Genomic DNA, 18,640 nt, shown 5'->3' on the forward strand with positions numbered 1-18,640 from the left:
ATCCGAATATGCGACTCGATGCATACACTGGCTCGATTATCAGGTGTGGCCGGTGGATGGTGTCGATGAGACGAACTGTCCACCGATGCCCGGTATTGTAACAAACTAGGAGAGACCAAATCGAAATTTAACTTCTTTTAAATTTACTTATAGAAGGAGGGGAGAACACGTAACTGATTGAAACTTCAAATTATTGTTATTCCACATGTTTAGGGAAGTAGTTAGGATATGGGTATTATAAATAAGAAAGCTGAAAAGCTTTTAGGCAGGGAATAAGTAGAGTGACTTTTTAGTGGAGAGTTTGGCCTCTCGAATGCCAAATGAATCTTCTTTTCATTACTCATTCTTCTTCCTTCTTTTCTGAATAATATTTCTTGAGAGTATCACATTGATACCTCAACCTTTATCTATCCTATCTTCTACCTCTCACCTCTTATTATTTTAACTGTTAATTATCTGCTATTGTACCTCTTGATATTCTGGGATTAAGTGAGGAAACCCTTTACAATTGCGGACTGTTGTGATGTGATGGTTGGGATGTAGGCATCATTAAGAGTTAAGACCAGGACCACCGCTATCAAGGAATTGACGGATGATATCGTAGTCCCCAAGAGATGGCTGTGCTGGTGAGAATGGGGGAATGTCTACGAGCCCGAATCCAACACTGCTGTGCTGGCTGTGATGTGATCTGCGACGGCTCGACTGTCTATGAGATGGCTGTGGGCGATGATACGAAAATGGCTGAAACACTGCATAAGGCCGAGGCAGTGGCTGCTGAGGCGGTGGTTGTGGTGGGTGCTGATGAGTGAATGCCGACAACCTCAGGTACATCCCTTATGATCCACAGTACCAACTCCAGTAATCGACAGACGGGGTGAAGTCGACAATTGGTTGCAGACCCTTATCTCGCAGACGACTGTTGCGGTGGTTACCCTATTGTTGTATCCATTCGTCATGAATCCCGCGCTAGTCATGGTGTTGTACTCTCCGAAAAGTATAGCAATGCGTGTCAACTGGTATGGCCTGTATTTCCAGAGGGGGGACTGTGCATATCCGTATTGGCGAACCACTCGGTCCGCAGGAAGCCATTCGACACACTGGAACGACACTAATGGCCCCACCGTATCATAGACATCAAGGTGTGCGTATAGGTCCGTAGGAATGATTATGCCAACATACGTTCTCCAGACAAACTGCAAAGTGATTCAAGGAGCATTAGATTATTAACAATACTGTAAATTATATAAGAAAACCTCTAAACCCATACTCACCTCCTCCATAAAGTCGATTGCGTGCCTAATAGATGCCTGAGTCATATCTCGCCATTTTTGGACCCATGGATGATGACTCCATTTGCAACATAGAAAATTATCCACATAGTTTGAATTAAATCTTGCTAGTAATCCATAAATAACATACACATTAAGTTCCAATAAAATAATGACGGTTATCTGCGTGCCACCAGTATCTCAGCCTGCGGAAGCCGGTGTCGGGGAATCGGCGCCAACCACGGCATATGCTCCCACGCCCAAGCAAACAACAAATCAAGTAGGTCATCCATCTCCTTACAATCGTACTGTGATGCACGACACAGTGACCTATAAAGGTGTGCTAGACAAGCTGACCCCAACTGTAATTGCCAATCTAATCAAAGTTTTGGAGCAGTGGCAGATACTTTGCGTGGGCATATGCCGTCGACTTATCCATGAAGAGTGTGGTACCCAGCAGATAGAAGATGTGACACCTAACATAGCGCATAATAGACTCCCATGTGTCCAAAGGTTGTGTGTCTATTTATGTAATTCTTGGAGGAACTGCTCACTTGGGGTTCTCTACCGAATATCGCAAGGCTCTGTGTGATCAAGAAGTCATGACTACTATCGGTCCAACCAGTCACAACTTCTCTGTCGATCGGTAGGCAAAATATGTATAACACGTCATCCAGTGTCACTGTAACCTCACCCACTGGCATTACAAACGTATGTGTCTCCAGCCGCCACCTTTCCAAGAGCAGCTAGCATCGCGGAATGCCCTCTAATCACTCCAACTCTAGAGAGTTGGTAAAATCCAGTGGTCCGTAAGACTTGCTCAACACCCGAATGTCACGTCTCTGGTTGGTCAAGCTTACAGGGCAAAATATTCCTATTAGCCTAATAAGGTTCAACCACAAAAGGAATTAATTTAATAAATAGCAATACGAATAAATTGATAACTTCTTCTAACAAAAAGTAAACGAATTTCTTATTACACATCCATATTCTTTATTAGTTTCACTATAACATATAATTATATATTATTGGCTAGCAAAATATAAGTTTGATTATAATTTATATTAATTTCGAATAAATAATAAAAAATATATATTAATTTCAAAAAAATATTCTAATAAATAACAAAAAATATATATTAATTTAAAAAAAAATTAACATTAATTATAATTTATATTAATATTTAACATTACACTTAGAATAATAATATCCAAATAAATAATTATAAACTGCTAAATTAATGTTAACCAAGTAAATACTAATAAATTAAACATAAATAACAGACTTACATAATTATGATTCTCAAATAATTGACCACATGATCTTCAGGAGACGTATAATTATGTACCATTTTGAGTATTCTAATCTCACTCTCAACCTTAAAACTAATTCAAAATCCTAAGTCAAAAGCCCACCCTCATCTCCCTCAACAATGGAAGGCAACCCTAAACCTCCAACCCGACCACCTCTTAACAATACAACAGCGATGAGCCTCACTACCCTTTTAATAGACGGGCGCACTACCAACCTTCCTTCCCACCATTAATGACGCTTGTTCCCAGAGGGGGCCTGCCTCCTGCATGCCGACACGGGGCAACACGCATCCCACGTGCTATTGCATGCTAGACAAGTGGCGTAGCGACATCAACACGCAGCTCGCGTGCTGCTGCATGGATGACACGGCACCAACACGCAGCCTGCGTGCTGCCTTGGTGGCATGCACGTGGCGTAGCGTCATCAACTCGCACGCTGTGTGCTGCTTGGGTGTTGACACGCGGCCTGCATGATGCTTGGATGAAGAGCTGAGTGTGTATGGTTGCCTCTTGTATGGACCAAGGTTAAACTGAGTATATATGGTTGCTTCTTGTATGTATGGTTGCCTCTTGTCTCTTGCACTTTGCATGTGCGACACGTCAGCACACAAGCTGCGTGGTGAACAACACGCGATCTGCGTGTTGGCCAGCATTTCTGATGGCTCCACAATTCTGAAAATCACCCGAAATTCCAATATTTGAAGAAAGCACCATTGCTTTCTCCATATACAAAATAATTTCTACCTCAAAACAGTGTCATTTTCCCAAAAAAATAGCTGAAGCAGAACACGGATCCCTGCTTCTTTCTTTCTCTCAAAATAAAAAGCCCCCTTCCTGAAGAACCCTAACCCTATCAAAGCCTCAGAGGAAATTACCAAAGCAAAGTAGGCACCATCAGCACCCATCACTATCGGCACCAGCGGTGACAACAACAGTTGCCTTCCTCACCTCTTGAAAGGTTGCTCCTCTCGTCGCGTCGCCAGAAGTTCGGTTCGGAGCTGTTGTCACCATCTCTGTCTCGTCGTCGAGCTCGGACATGTCCTTGTCGTCATTGGCCCCCGTCGCGTCATCATCTCTGTCCTCGTTGCTTCTGTCGTCGTCGAGCCCGTGCTCTCTCTCTCTCTCTCTCTCTCTCTCTCTCTCTCTCTCTCTCTCTCTACGAAGTACGAACGACCCTCTCCTGCCGTCGTGAAATTACACAGGTTGGTTATGTTATTCTGGTATTTTTGGAAAAACTGGCTTGCTGCTTGAGATTATGTTTCACTATGATTTTTATTCATTTTATTTTTAGCATTTGGAATGACGACAACAGGAACACAGTGGTACTATTGTTAACTGAAAGTGACAATGATGAGGGCTTAAATGATAGGGTTAATGACGATGGAAAGAACAAATTAAAGAACTAGATGATGAATTTGATAATTTTCTTGGTAGCAAGCCTGATTTAGAACTACATGGTGTGGATCTAAAAAAGGGTTGTGGATTTCGAGGTGTGCACAAGGTATCCTATGATAGTCATTATTTAATTGTTTATAATTTTTATTTGTTACTATAGACATTGCTAGGGATGGAACTTTGATTTGGTATCTGCAAAAAATCTAATCCACAGATATAGTATACTTGATGTCTTTGAAATGCTATAATTGCATTAAAGTTTTCATTATGCACAATACAAGGTTTTAAGAAGTAATTAATTTTTAAGTATTATTAACGCTGGTAATGTTTAAGCATGAAAAATTGAATTGATTCTGAATATAACTGTGGTGAAAGCAATTAAAGAGAATTCTTCATTAAATGGAGATTGAGTCATTGAAGCCGAAAAAAATTATCAGAGTTTAGAATAGTTTCATTTTATTTATTTATTTAGTTTTCATTTATGTTATTCTTCTTGAGCTTAAAATGATAATCGGTGATATGTTTTCATGTTGAACTTTGTATAAAAATATTAGAAATGATTAAATTTGAATATTGAAATTTGTATATTAAATTTTTAATAATTTTATTTTATATTTAATTAAATCGATTAAACTTCGATTGAATTGTTGAATCAGTCACTCCACTAATTTATTGATCGATTCGGTTATTGCAACCTTGTGTTTTGCTGAGAAATTATTGTTGAGATTGTTTGATAATTATTTAATTTTAGTTTAATTTAGTTTAGGTTTGATTAGAATTTCAATTTTAATTTTGAAACAATTTTAAAGTTAGTTCATTTTAGTTTTCTAATCTTAGTGGATTTAGATTGATTAAATTAGGTTAGATTCAATACATTAGGTTTTGAATTATTGAAGTATTTGGACTTGTCAAATTGTGTTAGTTGTCGCGTTGATGACTGTTTTGCTGAAAAATTATTGCTGGGATTGTTTGATAATTTGATATTTGCAGACATGTCGACAGGTAGAGGTGTTGCGGATCAGGCTGCTGGTCGTGGTCGTAGCCATGGTCGAGGTAGAAGGAGGGTTACTTCCAGTATCCCCAAGACTTCTGGATCCTCTCCCTCTACTCTGACCACCCCGGTGACACCACAGGTTGCGGGTGTAGCGGACCAGCCGTTCATCATGGTCCCTAACTCCAACTATGTGCCTCCGTCTACGGCGATGATGCCGCCTTCTACTGCTCAGTAGCTCGCATCCATGTCGATGCCGCCTCCAGCGACGGATGCCACGGCATTGGAGTCCGGCCACGTAAGTGAGGCAGCAGCTAATCCCCCTCCACCACCTCCCATCGTACGGTTGAAGATTTGGCATGATAGCAACACGGGGTAAGTATCACGTTAAGTCTCATGTATTTTTTGTTTATGGTTATTCCTAAAAATGCCTAAAAATTGATTCTAGTTTAGCAGATTTAGGTTTGAATGCTGTTAGTATTTTTTAAGTTTTAATAATTATGATTAACTTTGTTGCCGAAAGTTCCTGGAAATTGATTTCTGTCTAGTGGATTTAGGTTTATTTGGTTACCTGGTTAGTATTTCCTGTTTCAATGATTATGATTGTTGCTGAAAGTTCCTGAAAATTCATTCATGTTTAGTAGATTTAGGTTGATTTTCTTGCTTGGTCAGTGTTTTCCTATTTTAATGACTATGATTAACTTTATTGCTGAAAGTTCTTGAAAATTGATTCATGTTTAGTGGATTTAGGTTTATTTGGTTGCCCGGTTATTATTTTAGGTTTCAATGATTATGATTCCTATTTAGTGGATTTAGGTTGATTCTTGTTTGTGGGTTGTTAAGTTTGCGCCGAACAACAACGCGTGTACTCAAGAGATGACCAACATCATCAAGCTGGTGTACGACCATCCCTAGCCTAGCTACACAAAAAATCCTGCTTAGACCAGGAAGCGATGCTTTCAGAAATGGGTGGAAATTACTTTTTTTTTTAGTTTCAAACATTTTTAACTAGTTTATATCTTCTATCTTGCTTAGCTAATTTTAAAGTTTCTTTGTTGCAGCTGCACTTTAGGTGGGACGCTGAGAATGACCTTACCATCAGAAAGATATTCGACTATAGAATGGTCCAGCAGATGCTGGATAATGTTTGTCAGGGGTGGGAACACCGGACAACCTGGCTCCGACTAGATATAAAGGAGTAAATAGACAAAATCGTCTTTGAAAGATACTCCGATCTCCATTTTGGTCCTCGAAAGATAAAGTTAATCGAAATCGTCCCTGAAAGATACACGATTTGTCACGTTATTCCTTCCGTCAGTTGGATGATGATGTGTCACGTTAAGTGCCATGTGGCATATGATGACGTGGGGGGCTAGTGCCATGTGTCACAAGATGATTGGTTGACGTGTCAGCTTAGTGACACCTGGCATGCCACGTGTTAGGTCAGTGACACGTGGCATGCCACGTGTTAGATCAGTGACACGTGGCACTTGATATGTAAAAAGGTTATTTATAATCAAAATAGTCCTTGAAAGTTCAGACGTAAGTCATTTTCATCCCTGAAATTTTAAAAATTAATCAAATTAGTCCTTATATAATTTTTTTTATTTTTTCTTGATAATATTAAATTTAAAATATTTTTTTATACTACTAATTCTAATAGAAATGTAATTGACAATCAAAAATTAGTAATTGTATCTTTTCTTCTTAAAATTTTTTTCAATAAAATTATCTCTCTCCTTTAATTCTTGTCAAAATCTCTCTTATTCTTTTCTATTCTAAAACCTTTTTCTTACATTATATATATATATATACTCAAAATTGAAATGTAGATATTTGTTAACCTAAACAAAGTTATATAGTCAAAATCAAAACTTATGTATGTTAACCTAAATGAAAGTAATACCATAATGAAAAAAAAAAGATGTATAAATTTTTATTAACTTTGTTTAGGTTAACATACATAAATTTTGATTTTGAATATATAACTTTATTTAGGTTAACAAATACATACATTTCAATTTTGAGTATATATATATAAAAGAAACATTCCTAAAGCAAAATGTAAGAAAATACTAAGGAACATTAAGCTTTAAGTTCTTCTTAATAATATAATAGAAAAGGTTTTAGAATAGAAAAGAATAAGAGAGATTTTGACAAAAATTAAAGGAGAGAGATAATTTTATTGAAAAAATTTTTAAGAAGAAAAGATACAATTACTAATTTTTTGATTGTCAATTATATTTCTATTAAAATTAGTAGTATCAAAAATATTTTAAATTTAATATTATCAAGAAAAAATAAAAAAAAATTATATAAGGACTAATTTGATTAATTTTTAAAATTTCAGGGATGAAAATGACTTACGTCTGAACTTTCAAGGACTATTTTGATTATAAATAACTTTTTTACATGTCAAGTGCCACGTGGCATGCCACGTGTCACTGACCTGACACGTGGCATGCCAGGTGTCACTGAGCTGACACGTCAACCAATCATATTGTGACACGTCATCATCCAATTGACGGAAGGACTAACGTGACCAATTGTGTATCTTTCGGAGACGATTTCGATTAACTTTATCTTTCGAGGACCAAAATGGAGATCGGGGTATCTTTCAGGGACGATTTTGTCTATTTACTCTATAAAGAAGGCTTTGTTTGTTCATTGGAAGATTGATGAGGGGTTCCGGCATCGGCGTCTCACCAATATAGCTAACAGGGCCTTAACTAGGTCGTCCAAGTATACTAGCAGCTCAGCGATCTTCATGAAGACTAAGGCCAGGCTGGTATGTAAAGTTACTTTAATTTTGTTAATAACTTAGTTATATTTTTCTGCATATCATTACTAGGCATCCTAATTATATTATTTCAATGCAACATGTGTAGTCGAATTCGTTGGATCGCAAGGCAACATTGGCGGAGACGTTCAAGTACACCCATACGTTGAAGGAGAACAAAGAGACATTTGCTTATTAATGGTCTCAGGACCATTATGTGAGTAAACATACATCTGATTATCTTCTGCTATAAAATTATTAGAGAATAACTGTATATCTGTCGTACCAATCACAAAAGTTGTACACAGAGACTAGTGGCTGCAACTCAACAGTTTCAGCAAGATGGGGAGGACACCACCAATGGCTCTGCAACTTAAGTCGTCGATCCTGATGCGGTTTGGCGCGAGCCGCCTCAACGTCGTGCAAGAACCACGTTTGGAAGCTCAGATGGAGGTGTACCAAGCTCAGATGCGCGTCGCTGGCATCAACCTTGCTGATGGCTGCACCGCTGTTGGTGGCATACGAACATCACTGCAAAAACAAAAAATTCCTGTTAGTTTGGTACAGGACAATCGAAAGTAGAAAATAGAAGACAATTTTATAATCTCCAAAATTTAAAATAAAAATAACCACATAAAATTCAAAAAAATAATACAATAATAATTACAGATAATTTGTATTATTATTAATATTATTTATTAAAATTAATAAAATACAAATTATAATAAAATAAAAATAACATTAAACAGAAATTAAAAATAATTATATAAAATTTAAAAAATTACATTTTTATATTTATATTATTTATTAATATTAATAACTACCAACTAGTACAAAATGTAAATATTATAACATAAAATAAAATAAAACATAATTACAAAAAATTCCAAAAAGGTAATTTCCATTTATATTATTTATTAATTTTAAAAATTACACGATAAATTATCTTATTTACTAATTTCAATAAAAATAATTTTTAACATAAAAAAAATATAATAACGAAAGATCTAAAATCTTTTTTATCAATATTTGTATTTTTTATTAATTTTAATAACTACAGAATAACTGATTAAATCACAATAATATTATTTGAAAAAAACTAATACGAGAAAATAAATAAAATTTATTAATATTATCACAAAAAAAATATATTTAAATAATTTAATTTACTACAACTACGAATAATACTAAAATAATCATACTAAAATTAATACATTTTAAATACTAAATTTTAAATTTACAAAAATAATAAATTTATATAATTAGATTGTCCTAAATAATTAATAATATATTCTGATGTATTAATATAATCAGATACTATAATTACTAAACACATTACTTAATCTGACTTTCATCAAAATTTTCCTTCTTCTCTTTCAATAACCTTCTATAAAATGTAAATGGTGAAATGTGAAATGAAACTTAAGGCTTGGTTTGGTAAAATTTTTTGAAGAGGTGCTTGTGTTTTTTAAAAGCTCAAACTCCTTATTTTGTGTTTGGTAAATAAAAAAGATTATGTGCTTGTGTTTGTAGCTTTTAAAAGATCGGAGTACTTTTGAAAGCACATAAGATAGAGCTTTTTAAAGTTGGCTTGTGCTTTTCAAAATTTAGAAGTCTAATATAACCTCATATGTTAACTAATTTTCAAATTTAATACTTGCATTTATATCTATTATAGTATTTTTAAATTTTAAAAGCTATTTTACCAAATGCAATTATTGTTGCTTGTGATTATTAAAAACAATTTTTAATTTAATTTACCAAATATAAATGCTACAACTTTTAAAAAGTAAAAACTTTACCAAACTAAACTATCCCTAAGCCTCAACGAAGCCAAAACGAGTTCCTCCCTCCCCTTTAAAGACACCAACCTGTGAATATATAGTACTTTCCAGAGCATGTCTATTAGGTGCATAGAGACCAACCAAAAAAGTGATCAACACGTAAGATGCACACACATGATAAGGATTTCTGGCTAAAGGTATCTTAGAACCTTGCTCTAAGAGCACCTACAATGGTGAGTTTCTCTTTCATTTTTTTTTGACACACAAAAACTCTAACCATTGGAAAAGAGAAGGAATGAGTTTCCGCACAGGTCTCAAGGTGAGGGAGTCCCTCTAAATAGGGACTCAAATTAACCAATAATAACTTGCCATTTGACAAGTTATTTTAAAAAAATAATAATATAAAATCTGAAATAATTAAATAATTATATTAAATAATAAAATAATAATTAAATTAGTAATAATTATAATAAAAATTATATTACATAATTATATTTTTATTTAATTAATAATTTATATTAATTATTTAAAAAATAATTAATTAGATTAAATAATTAAATTTTTATTTAATTAATGATTTATATTAATTATTTATATCATAATTAATATTAAATATTATTTATATTATTATATTAAATTATAATTAATTAAATTTACTTACATTAAAAAATAAATTTAATTTTTACACCTTACAAAATAATTCTTAGTTGAGTTAGTTATTTTTATTTTTAAAATTTAAAATGCTACGATATTATTAAAATTAGTAATTGTAAACACAAAACTATAAATTAGTGTAATTCCGAATTATATATTGTGTATTATTATTATATATGAATTTATTTAATATTAATATCTTTTAATAGTGAATTATTTTTAAATTTATAAATTTAAATAATATTATTAAAAAATTAATTACATTAATTTTAAGTATTTTAATTAATTAATTAAGTGGGACCACAAAAGAGACTAAAGTTAGTTCCTCCTAATGGAGAAGAGAGATACTTTGAGTTTCTATTTACCGTTTATGACGCAAAAGTTGATGTGGAGTTACTTTTTATGATAGATAGACCATAAATAGAAACTGATATGAGTTTCCTACTGAAGATGGTGTAACACAGGATACGTGTTACGTGCAGCATAACATGTGACGAAGAATCACTGTTAAAGATGTCTCAAAATCATGTAAAGAATCTCTGCCCTTCCAACAGGATGTTTGTTATCCCTCTATTTGACACTGTAAATTCAACATGCAAGATATATATTGTGTCAACATGCAAGATGCATACGGTTAAAATTGGGTTGAAAACTGTTGATGAATTTTTTTTATTTTTTATTGTTCTTAACTTCTGTTTTTATTAAAAAATTTATATTTGATGATCTTTTGATTTATTATATGCTTTATATTTTTAATTTTACTCTGTTTCTAGATTTTGAAATCAATTTATAGTAATTGTGATCCAATTATTTAATTGGATAATTAATGTAATTATTAAGTTAAAAAAATTGAATTTTTCTATTCTCATTATTAATAAGACATGAATTGTTTTTCACTACTTTGACACATTTATTTTTGGATTTACTGTGGAATTCGATGCTGTGTGGCAATTGGCACTGGTTACTTTTATTGTAGTTCCTTTGATAATTATTATTGGAGCCATTCACACAACCACTTTGGCCAAGCTCTTTGCTAAAAGCTAAGAAGCTCCTTTTCTGCTAAAAATCATTTTTATTTAGTATATAGTTTACTTGTTAAAAAATCTGGAGCTGAAGTTATGCATATTAATTAAAGGCAATATGATATAATATGATATGTTATGTGAGACTAATTAATTGAAGAAATTGTGTTTAGGATAAGTTTTGCTAGATAAGAATGATGTTAAGAGTTTGAGGCTAGATGGTTAGGCAGCAAATAGGACTAGTGAGTCAAGAATCGGCTTTGTTTGTGACAATAATTAGAGAAAACATACTCTTAGGAAGATCTGATGTTGACCAAAAACTATTTTTTATTCATAAAAACAAAAATTATTATAAAAATTATTTTTTATTTTATAAATTATTATTTTATCATTAATAAACAATAAAAAACAAAAATAATAACAAATTAGATCTTCCATTGATCGTAATAAACATTTTGGCTATTCCAATCGATTAAAATATTATATTTGATTCGTGACGTTCGTCCAGGACTGTGAAATCGTGTTTCTTTGAAAATCAATCGATTGAATTATCAAAACAATCGATTGAATTTCAAGTTTCCCATAACTCAATCGATTGGACTACAGGTTGTTATCACAAAACAATTTATTGAAAATTGTAAGGCAGCATAGTTTTCACAAAAATCAATCGATTGGTCATATTACCCAATCGATTGAGCAATGACTAAAATGTGGGTTTTTAATAATTCAATCGATTGAATGCTTCAAATTGAAAGAATAAACATATCAAGCATAGTGCATCTACGCTGCTGAGAAGTTTCAAGGGATAGAAGTCCGTCTGCATGCACCAAATTGTAGGTTCTAGGGTACGTTGGAAAAGCCTCACACCTAGGAGCAACAAAAGATCATACATATAAGAAAATAGTAACACTTATTCACAGAATCATAATAGTAGTTGATAATTTAATATATCCTTGCATCCAGCCTACCACCAATAATAATTAAGTAGAATTTCTGAATATAACAACTATATGCTTATGCCTATATCCCCCAAGAATTCTTGACTTGCACAACATCATTAACTATTAAGCTTTTACACCTTTATTAACATATATTTTTTTAACCAATGTCGTCGATCTCAATTATGTAAGTCTTTAAGAATACTTTAACCTTAGTGTGAATGTTATGGTGACCACGAAAAGAAAAAGGAGAAATTGAATAGGCATGTATCACTACTAGAAAATTAGTTATTACAGACGGATATTTTCGACGGATTTTATCCCACTGAAATACAGACGGAATTTCAGAGGGATTTTTTTGTCGGAAAACAAAAAAAATAGATTAGCATAAATTACAGACGGAAAAGAGAATCCGTCTATAATTCCGTCGGAAAAATTAATTTTTTTTCCGTGGAATGGTTACAGACGGATTTTCCGTCTGTAATTAAGTAGATAAAACACGCATTTTATTAAATTATTACAGACGGAAAATCCGTCTGTAATTTAAAATTTTCTGTCTGAAAATTTTAATTTAGACCTAACCTATACCCTCTTCTCTCTCCGTGGCAGCCCCCGTTCAAACTGTGTTTCGAGCTCCATTCATAAATCAAACACAAGCTTCTTCCTCTCTCCCTGGCACGAGTTACTTTTCTCTCCGTGGCTGCTACTTCTGCTTCTTCTGCCGTGGCCGTTGCCGCTGCCGCCGCTGCTTGCATCGCACAATCTCTCTGTCATCCCTTACGTCCTACGAGATCCCCCGCCGCCGCTCTCGTCGCAGAGCTCTCTCTGCCGACGCTCTCATCGCATCTGCTCCCTCTGGCACCTCTTCCATCTAATCTCAACTCGCTCTCTCAGTTCTTCTTGTAACCATCTCAAATTTCAGGTATATAAATCCTGATTTTGTGATTCTGTTCTTTGTGATAAACCTTAGGGCTCAATTTTTCTGTGCCAGTTTTAGGTTTATCATACTCTACTTTTGTGCTTCGTTTGAATCTGCGGATTTACTCTGATTTTGATGAATTTTTTCTGCAATCGAAGCTTTCGTTTGAATCATTTGCTTGGACGAATGTTGAATCTGTTCTGTTCTGCTTTGTTCAAGTAATTTGTAATTCAATTTGAGATATTTGTTTGATAATTATTTACAGCTTTCATTGTTTGATAATCATTTGCTTGTTATTCAGTGTTACAGCTCAAGATCTTGTTGACACTATGCTTCTAAATTTGCTTCTAAATTTCTGATATCTTCACTCTTAACGATGGATCTGTAACGCCTCTACTCAAGTTTAGGGTTTCATGTCTCTAATTATATGCTAATTATGAGATTATGTTGATAGTAATTGAGATTGTGAATGTTGCAGAGCATGACAGTGCATAATATGTATGTTGGAGAGGGTTCAGACTTCAAATATAATATATAAAAGGGTGGCTGAGCAGTGGGGTTCTCTTGGTGACTTGACTACGTCTGTTACATCGATTCGATTCGATTGATACAGAAGGAATACTCAGGATCTGCTAGAACTGGCGATGGATCTGTTAGACGAGATCAAGTTGGTGGGGTCAAAATACTCAGGTTAATATTTCTTTACTTGATAGTTTCTAATTCTCTGAGTCTGAAACATAAAGTACTAAATTTTCAGAAATAGATTTAGCTTGTTAGAATGACGGCTGAAGAATGCACCAAAAAGCAGATCATTGACATCTAATCCACTAGCATCAAACATATTTAAGCATCAAGTTTAACCAGTTATTTTTTCACTTAACACCATCTTTGTATGTATTTTGTAATTGAACCAATGACCACTCCGAACCATGGAAAAATAGAAAGCATTATTCTTTTCTTCTTTAATGTGATAACCATGTCTACCATAGAACGAAGATGAAAGCAGCAAGTAATCAGAGAATCAGACAACGATGGTAAAAATAAGCCATGCCGAGGAAACCATTATTCTCATTCAACAATTTGTAAACTGTAAACGGGAAAAAGTACACCCTAAAGAAAAAGAAAACTCACCAAACAGAACAATAGTAAACATCCAATTTGTTGTCTTCTTTTGTCACAACACACACATAGTAAGTGAAAATCTAAGGAGGAAGAAGGAATCCAGCTAATCTAAATGAATAGACTAGCATTGCATGATGTGTGATATCTGTGTATCTGTGTTAACTAATTCTAAGGAGGAAGAAGGAATCCAGCTAATCTAAATTTCTAATCATTAACTAATTCTTGCAATTCTCTTTATTTTACATTGGATAATTGTTGGTATGTATCTGTGTTAATCAGGTAAAACAAACTGCTGAAAATGTTAATGATGCTGTTAGAGAACTTCCAGATGCTAATATGGTAATTAATTATATTTATTTGGCCACTCTTGTTATTATTGAGTGCTCATAAATGTGTTTGGAAAAGTTAGAAACTTAACAGGCACATGCTTATGATAGTTGATAAAATATCTTAGTTTGTTCTTCTCTGTCTTAGGCATATGGAGATTCATCTTTCCGGAATTGCAAGCTAGCCTCTGAGGAAGCAATGGCTACAATAGTTAAAAAGTTGCAGGTTTTGTTCCTTCACCTTTGTCAAGCCTTTGGACTTGGGCCAATCAAGCAAAACAAGCCTGGGGCCATCTTAGATGCATTTATCTATTTTGTTACTCTTGTAACTTAGTTTGATCTTCTATACCTCTATAATTTGCTTTATTTAAGTGTTAATTTGTGTTTCTCTGCCTCCCTTATCAGCTTATACATTGGCATATATAATGCCCTTGTTTATCAGCTTATACCAATTTCAGGGAAGTTGAAAGGCTTTCCAAAATCATTTTTATATATACAAAAAAGGTGTTTATTGCAATTGTTTCCTTGGTTGCAAACTAATAGTGCTATATGATCAATGAATAAACAAATGATTTGATTATACATACAGTGATAACTACGCAGAATCCACTTTTTAGGGACAGCTTTCTGATGAATGGTTATGTTCTAAATACTGGCCGTGCAGCTCAAGGAATGCCTCTAAACAGCTGGATTTGTGAGTTTTAGTTACTTATTATGCTGTCTTCCACATAATTTTGGTAGTGTTTTTTTGGAAAAATTTGATCTAGAATTGTGATCTCTTGACATCTGCAGACAAATATATTATTTAGAGATATTTCATCTGTCAAATAGTTCCTGGAGGATACATTTTGATGCAGAAACAAAATTTGGGAAAGGATTCTTCCTCTCAAACAGGAAGTGTTAGCCAGGTTTTATTCTATTTCTCTATAATTATAGGGGCATAGTGAGTATGGGAGAGAATTAGGGACAAAAATGCATACTCAAATGATTTTGTGGTATTCTGTATATGTTGATGCAGATTTATGACGAGTTCTGCCCAATCTTAGTCAACCAGTTTAAGTCAAGGGATTACACAAAATTTGAGACATTTGATGCTTCCTTGGATGAGTTCTACAGCAAAATTGAGAGCCAAAGGTCTGAACAACAGCAGAAAGCCAAAGAAAACTCAGCTGCTCAGAAGCTGAATAAAATACGCCAGGATCAGGTTGGTACCCATGCCAGAGTCACACTCATGTTACTGGATTCTAACCCAAAAGAAGAACCTCTTATAAGACTAAATACATGTTTATGTTCTAATATTTGAAGTCTCTTTCAGATCTAATAAACAGGCATAGTTTTCATGTGAAGTTGAGAAAAAAGTGAAAAAACTTGCTGTTCAAGTATTATTGATTTCATTGATGGTGCTAACATGTAAAACAATTATATCTATCATTTCCCTGTGTAGGAAAATCGAGTGCACACATTGAGGAAAGAAGCTGATCACTGTGTTAAAATGGCAAAATTGATAGAATACAACTTAGAAGATGTGGATGCTGCTATATTAGCTGTTCGTGTAGCTCTTGCAAAGGGTATGAACTGGGATGAATTTGCTTGATTGAAAATAGAAGGATTCATGAACAGAAGGATTCATGAAACTTTATGCTTGTCTCTTTACTTCCTTTCTAATTCATGTAGTGCAATAACCAAATTGTGCTTTTGCTTCTGCTTGTGGGAGTGATATAATATGACATTAGGCTTTATATCAAAGTCCCTAATGAAATTATCCTTGGTTTTTGAGTGCATAAAGTTCAATGCTAAATAATTATGAGTCAAAACTAAGAACCAAATGTTCATTTATTAATTTGAATTGGGGGAAAACATTTGCAATTGATATGAATAAGGTCACACTTTAGTAGGTTTTATCATTCAATTATTTAATAGTAAAAGGGTTTGTGCCGAATACTATCAAGCCTTTTCTATTTACTTTGATATGTTTGAAGTAAGAATTATTAAATTGTTCTCAGTGCTGAAGCTACTTATATTCAGCACCAAATTGAGTTCCATAGCACTGTTGATGATCACTGATCTTGAGAAAATATTCTAAATTGTCATGATACTTATATTTTCATTTCACTGTCATTTTCAGTGTATATTATTTTTATTGGAATTGTTAGAGCCAGAGTTTGTACAGTGCATCATGTGATTGATTCAACTTTGGTCCCTTGATAGAAATTCTGGGATTGGAGCTGGCAGGAATTAGCCCTGTATGATATGGCAGAAATGATCAATTACATATATTCAGTAACAAATTCAAAGCTATTCATAGTTGGGCATTCACAGGTAGTTATGATTCTGGACATCATCCTTTTCACTTGCTATTTGGGCCTTGCTTATCAGCAACTGGGAAGGTATACTGCAGCCATAAAGGTACCTTCTGCTTGGGTTCCTCTTAAATCTTCTGGATGATTAATTCCTCAACCACCAACTTACTTTTGAATTCTCCATCAGTCTTATGGCCGTGCCATCGAGTTGGATGATAAGATGGTCTTTGCTTTGGTTGAAAGCGAAAATATCTCGTTGACACTTGGTTCATTTAGGAAGGTACTCTTCGATAATAATGAATTCTATTTTTTTGCAAATCCTTTCATGAATTTCTGGAAGCTGTTCAACCACATCCAATGGTTTATATTCTATAACTATCTGAAATTGTCTTTGGGTTTTTCTACATGAAAGGGAGTTGAACAATTTTGACAAGCTTTGGAGATTTCATCACAATGTGTGCCAGCACAATATGGGCTTGCTTTGGGGCTTCTTTGTTTAGCAAAAGATTGCATGAACCTGGGAGCATTTAAGTGGGGGGTTCTTTATTAGAGGTTTGTTTTATAGAAATTGTTTGGATGCTGTGGCATTCGTTTTTAAGTTCAAATAAAATCTTCAATTTCAACAACTTTTAGTAACCATTGAAGGCATTCGTTTTTAAGTTCAAATAAAATCTTCAATTTCAACAACTTTTAGTAACCATTGAAGTGACTGCAGGAAGCATCTGAGGTTGCAAGAGCAAGTGCTTATTCTGTTAGGAATGTCTCATGTAGGAAAACGCTGCCTTGATTTTCTTGAATAGATAATCAGAGCTTAATTCCTTGCCATCTGTGTATTTCAGGTAGAAAAGGATGAATTCGGGTATATGTTATGTGATATTTTAAAGCAGAACTTTGTTGATACATCTGGCGTGCGGGTTTGACTCTGAAGCTAGAACTGCATTAGCTTTTGTCACGCTTAAAGCCGATGGCGAGCGCGAGTTCTTGTTTTTCCGGAAATCTTTTAGAGGAGAAATTCTACAACTCTATCACGGTACCAAAATACATGAAAACAAAATTACAACACTGCATTATTTTTTCCCTCTAATTGAATTAGAGCAATAATGAATAATTACTTTTCAAAAATAATTATTTCAGGCCACTGTGTATGCCTCAAACAAATCATCAAGTTGCTTCTTGACCAATGCCAACACTACCACCGATGCAACTGTCTCATTTAGAGGAAGAACCTATGCAGTTCCAGCATGATCTGTTTAGCTTGGCTTGGCTTGGCATGGCAAATATACACGGCAAGAGATTTTTTATTCCATAAGATTTGACTACATACTCTTTTAATTAAATATTTGTTTGTGATGAATTATAGTTGATGTATCAACACACTTTGATGTATAGTTGTTACTTAATATTATAGTTAATGTATTAATACACTTTGTTTATGTTTTGAATTATATTAATTTGCTTTTTTATAGTACTATTCTTTTAGTTTGATAATACGATGAATTTGTTTATTTTTTGAAATATTATAAATATTCGAATACAAAATAGATAAAAAAATTGTATTTATTAAATTTATATTTATTTTGTATGAAAACAGGTTTATTTTTGTAATAGAAAAATTAAAAAAAATATTTTACCCTACCGACGGATTTACAGACGGATTTTCTGTTTGTAATCAGAGTGTAGATGATTTTCTAAAGTTCAAATTACAGATGAAAAATCTGTCGGAAAATCCGTCTGTAATTACAGACGGAAAATCTGTCGAAAAATCCGTCTGTAATTACAGACGAAAAATCCGTCGGAAAGTTCGTCGCCTTCGAAAAAATGGATGCAGA

The 18,640-nt window shown here is 33.8% G+C and overlaps 1 protein-coding gene across 6 annotated transcripts; it reads left to right on the forward strand.

Moving 5' to 3' along the window:
- The first annotated feature begins 12,735 nt into the window (after positions 1-12,735).
- Positions 12,736-18,244, forward strand: LOC112777566 (uncharacterized). 6 transcript variants are annotated; one of them, XM_072227563.1, is made up of 13 exons: positions 12,737-13,066; positions 13,542-13,753; positions 14,465-14,524; positions 14,660-14,737; positions 15,129-15,205; positions 15,304-15,419; positions 15,530-15,715; positions 15,956-16,079; positions 16,831-16,917; positions 16,999-17,091; positions 17,224-17,363; positions 17,651-17,841; positions 17,946-18,244. In XM_072227563.1, the coding sequence occupies exons 6-10, from the start codon at positions 15,363-15,365 to the stop codon at positions 17,025-17,027; spliced, it is 483 nt and encodes a 160-aa protein (XP_072083664.1). In that variant the 5' UTR covers positions 12,737-13,066; positions 13,542-13,753; positions 14,465-14,524; positions 14,660-14,737; positions 15,129-15,205; positions 15,304-15,362; the 3' UTR covers positions 17,028-17,091; positions 17,224-17,363; positions 17,651-17,841; positions 17,946-18,244. The 6 variants fall into 6 exon arrangements, with proteins under 6 accessions (XP_072083665.1, XP_072083664.1, XP_072083662.1 ...); XM_072227561.1 differs by adding an exon at positions 17,527-17,578 and having other exon boundaries at positions 12,738-13,066; positions 14,660-15,205; XM_072227566.1 differs by having other exon boundaries at positions 12,738-13,066; positions 15,101-15,205; positions 16,720-16,917.
- Positions 18,245-18,640: the final 396 nt, after the last annotated feature.

The sequence above is a fragment of the Arachis hypogaea genome, chromosome 19 (assembly GCF_003086295.3).
Source record: "Arachis hypogaea cultivar Tifrunner chromosome 19, arahy.Tifrunner.gnm2.J5K5, whole genome shotgun sequence".
Classification (NCBI taxonomy): Eukaryota; Viridiplantae; Streptophyta; class Magnoliopsida; order Fabales; family Fabaceae; genus Arachis; species Arachis hypogaea.

Excerpts from the sequence above, each read along its gene's own strand:
- LOC112777566 (XM_072227563.1), top strand. The coding sequence starts at position 15,363 with ATGCAGAAACAAAATTTGGGAAAGGATTCTTCCTCTCAAACAGGAAGT. Across the intron at positions 15,716-15,955 it reads ATAAAATACGCCAGGATCAG|GAAAATCGAGTGCACACATT; the intron begins GTTGGTACCCAT and ends TTCCCTGTGTAG. Across the intron at positions 16,918-16,998 it reads GGTATACTGCAGCCATAAAG|TCTTATGGCCGTGCCATCGA; the intron begins GTACCTTCTGCT and ends ATTCTCCATCAG.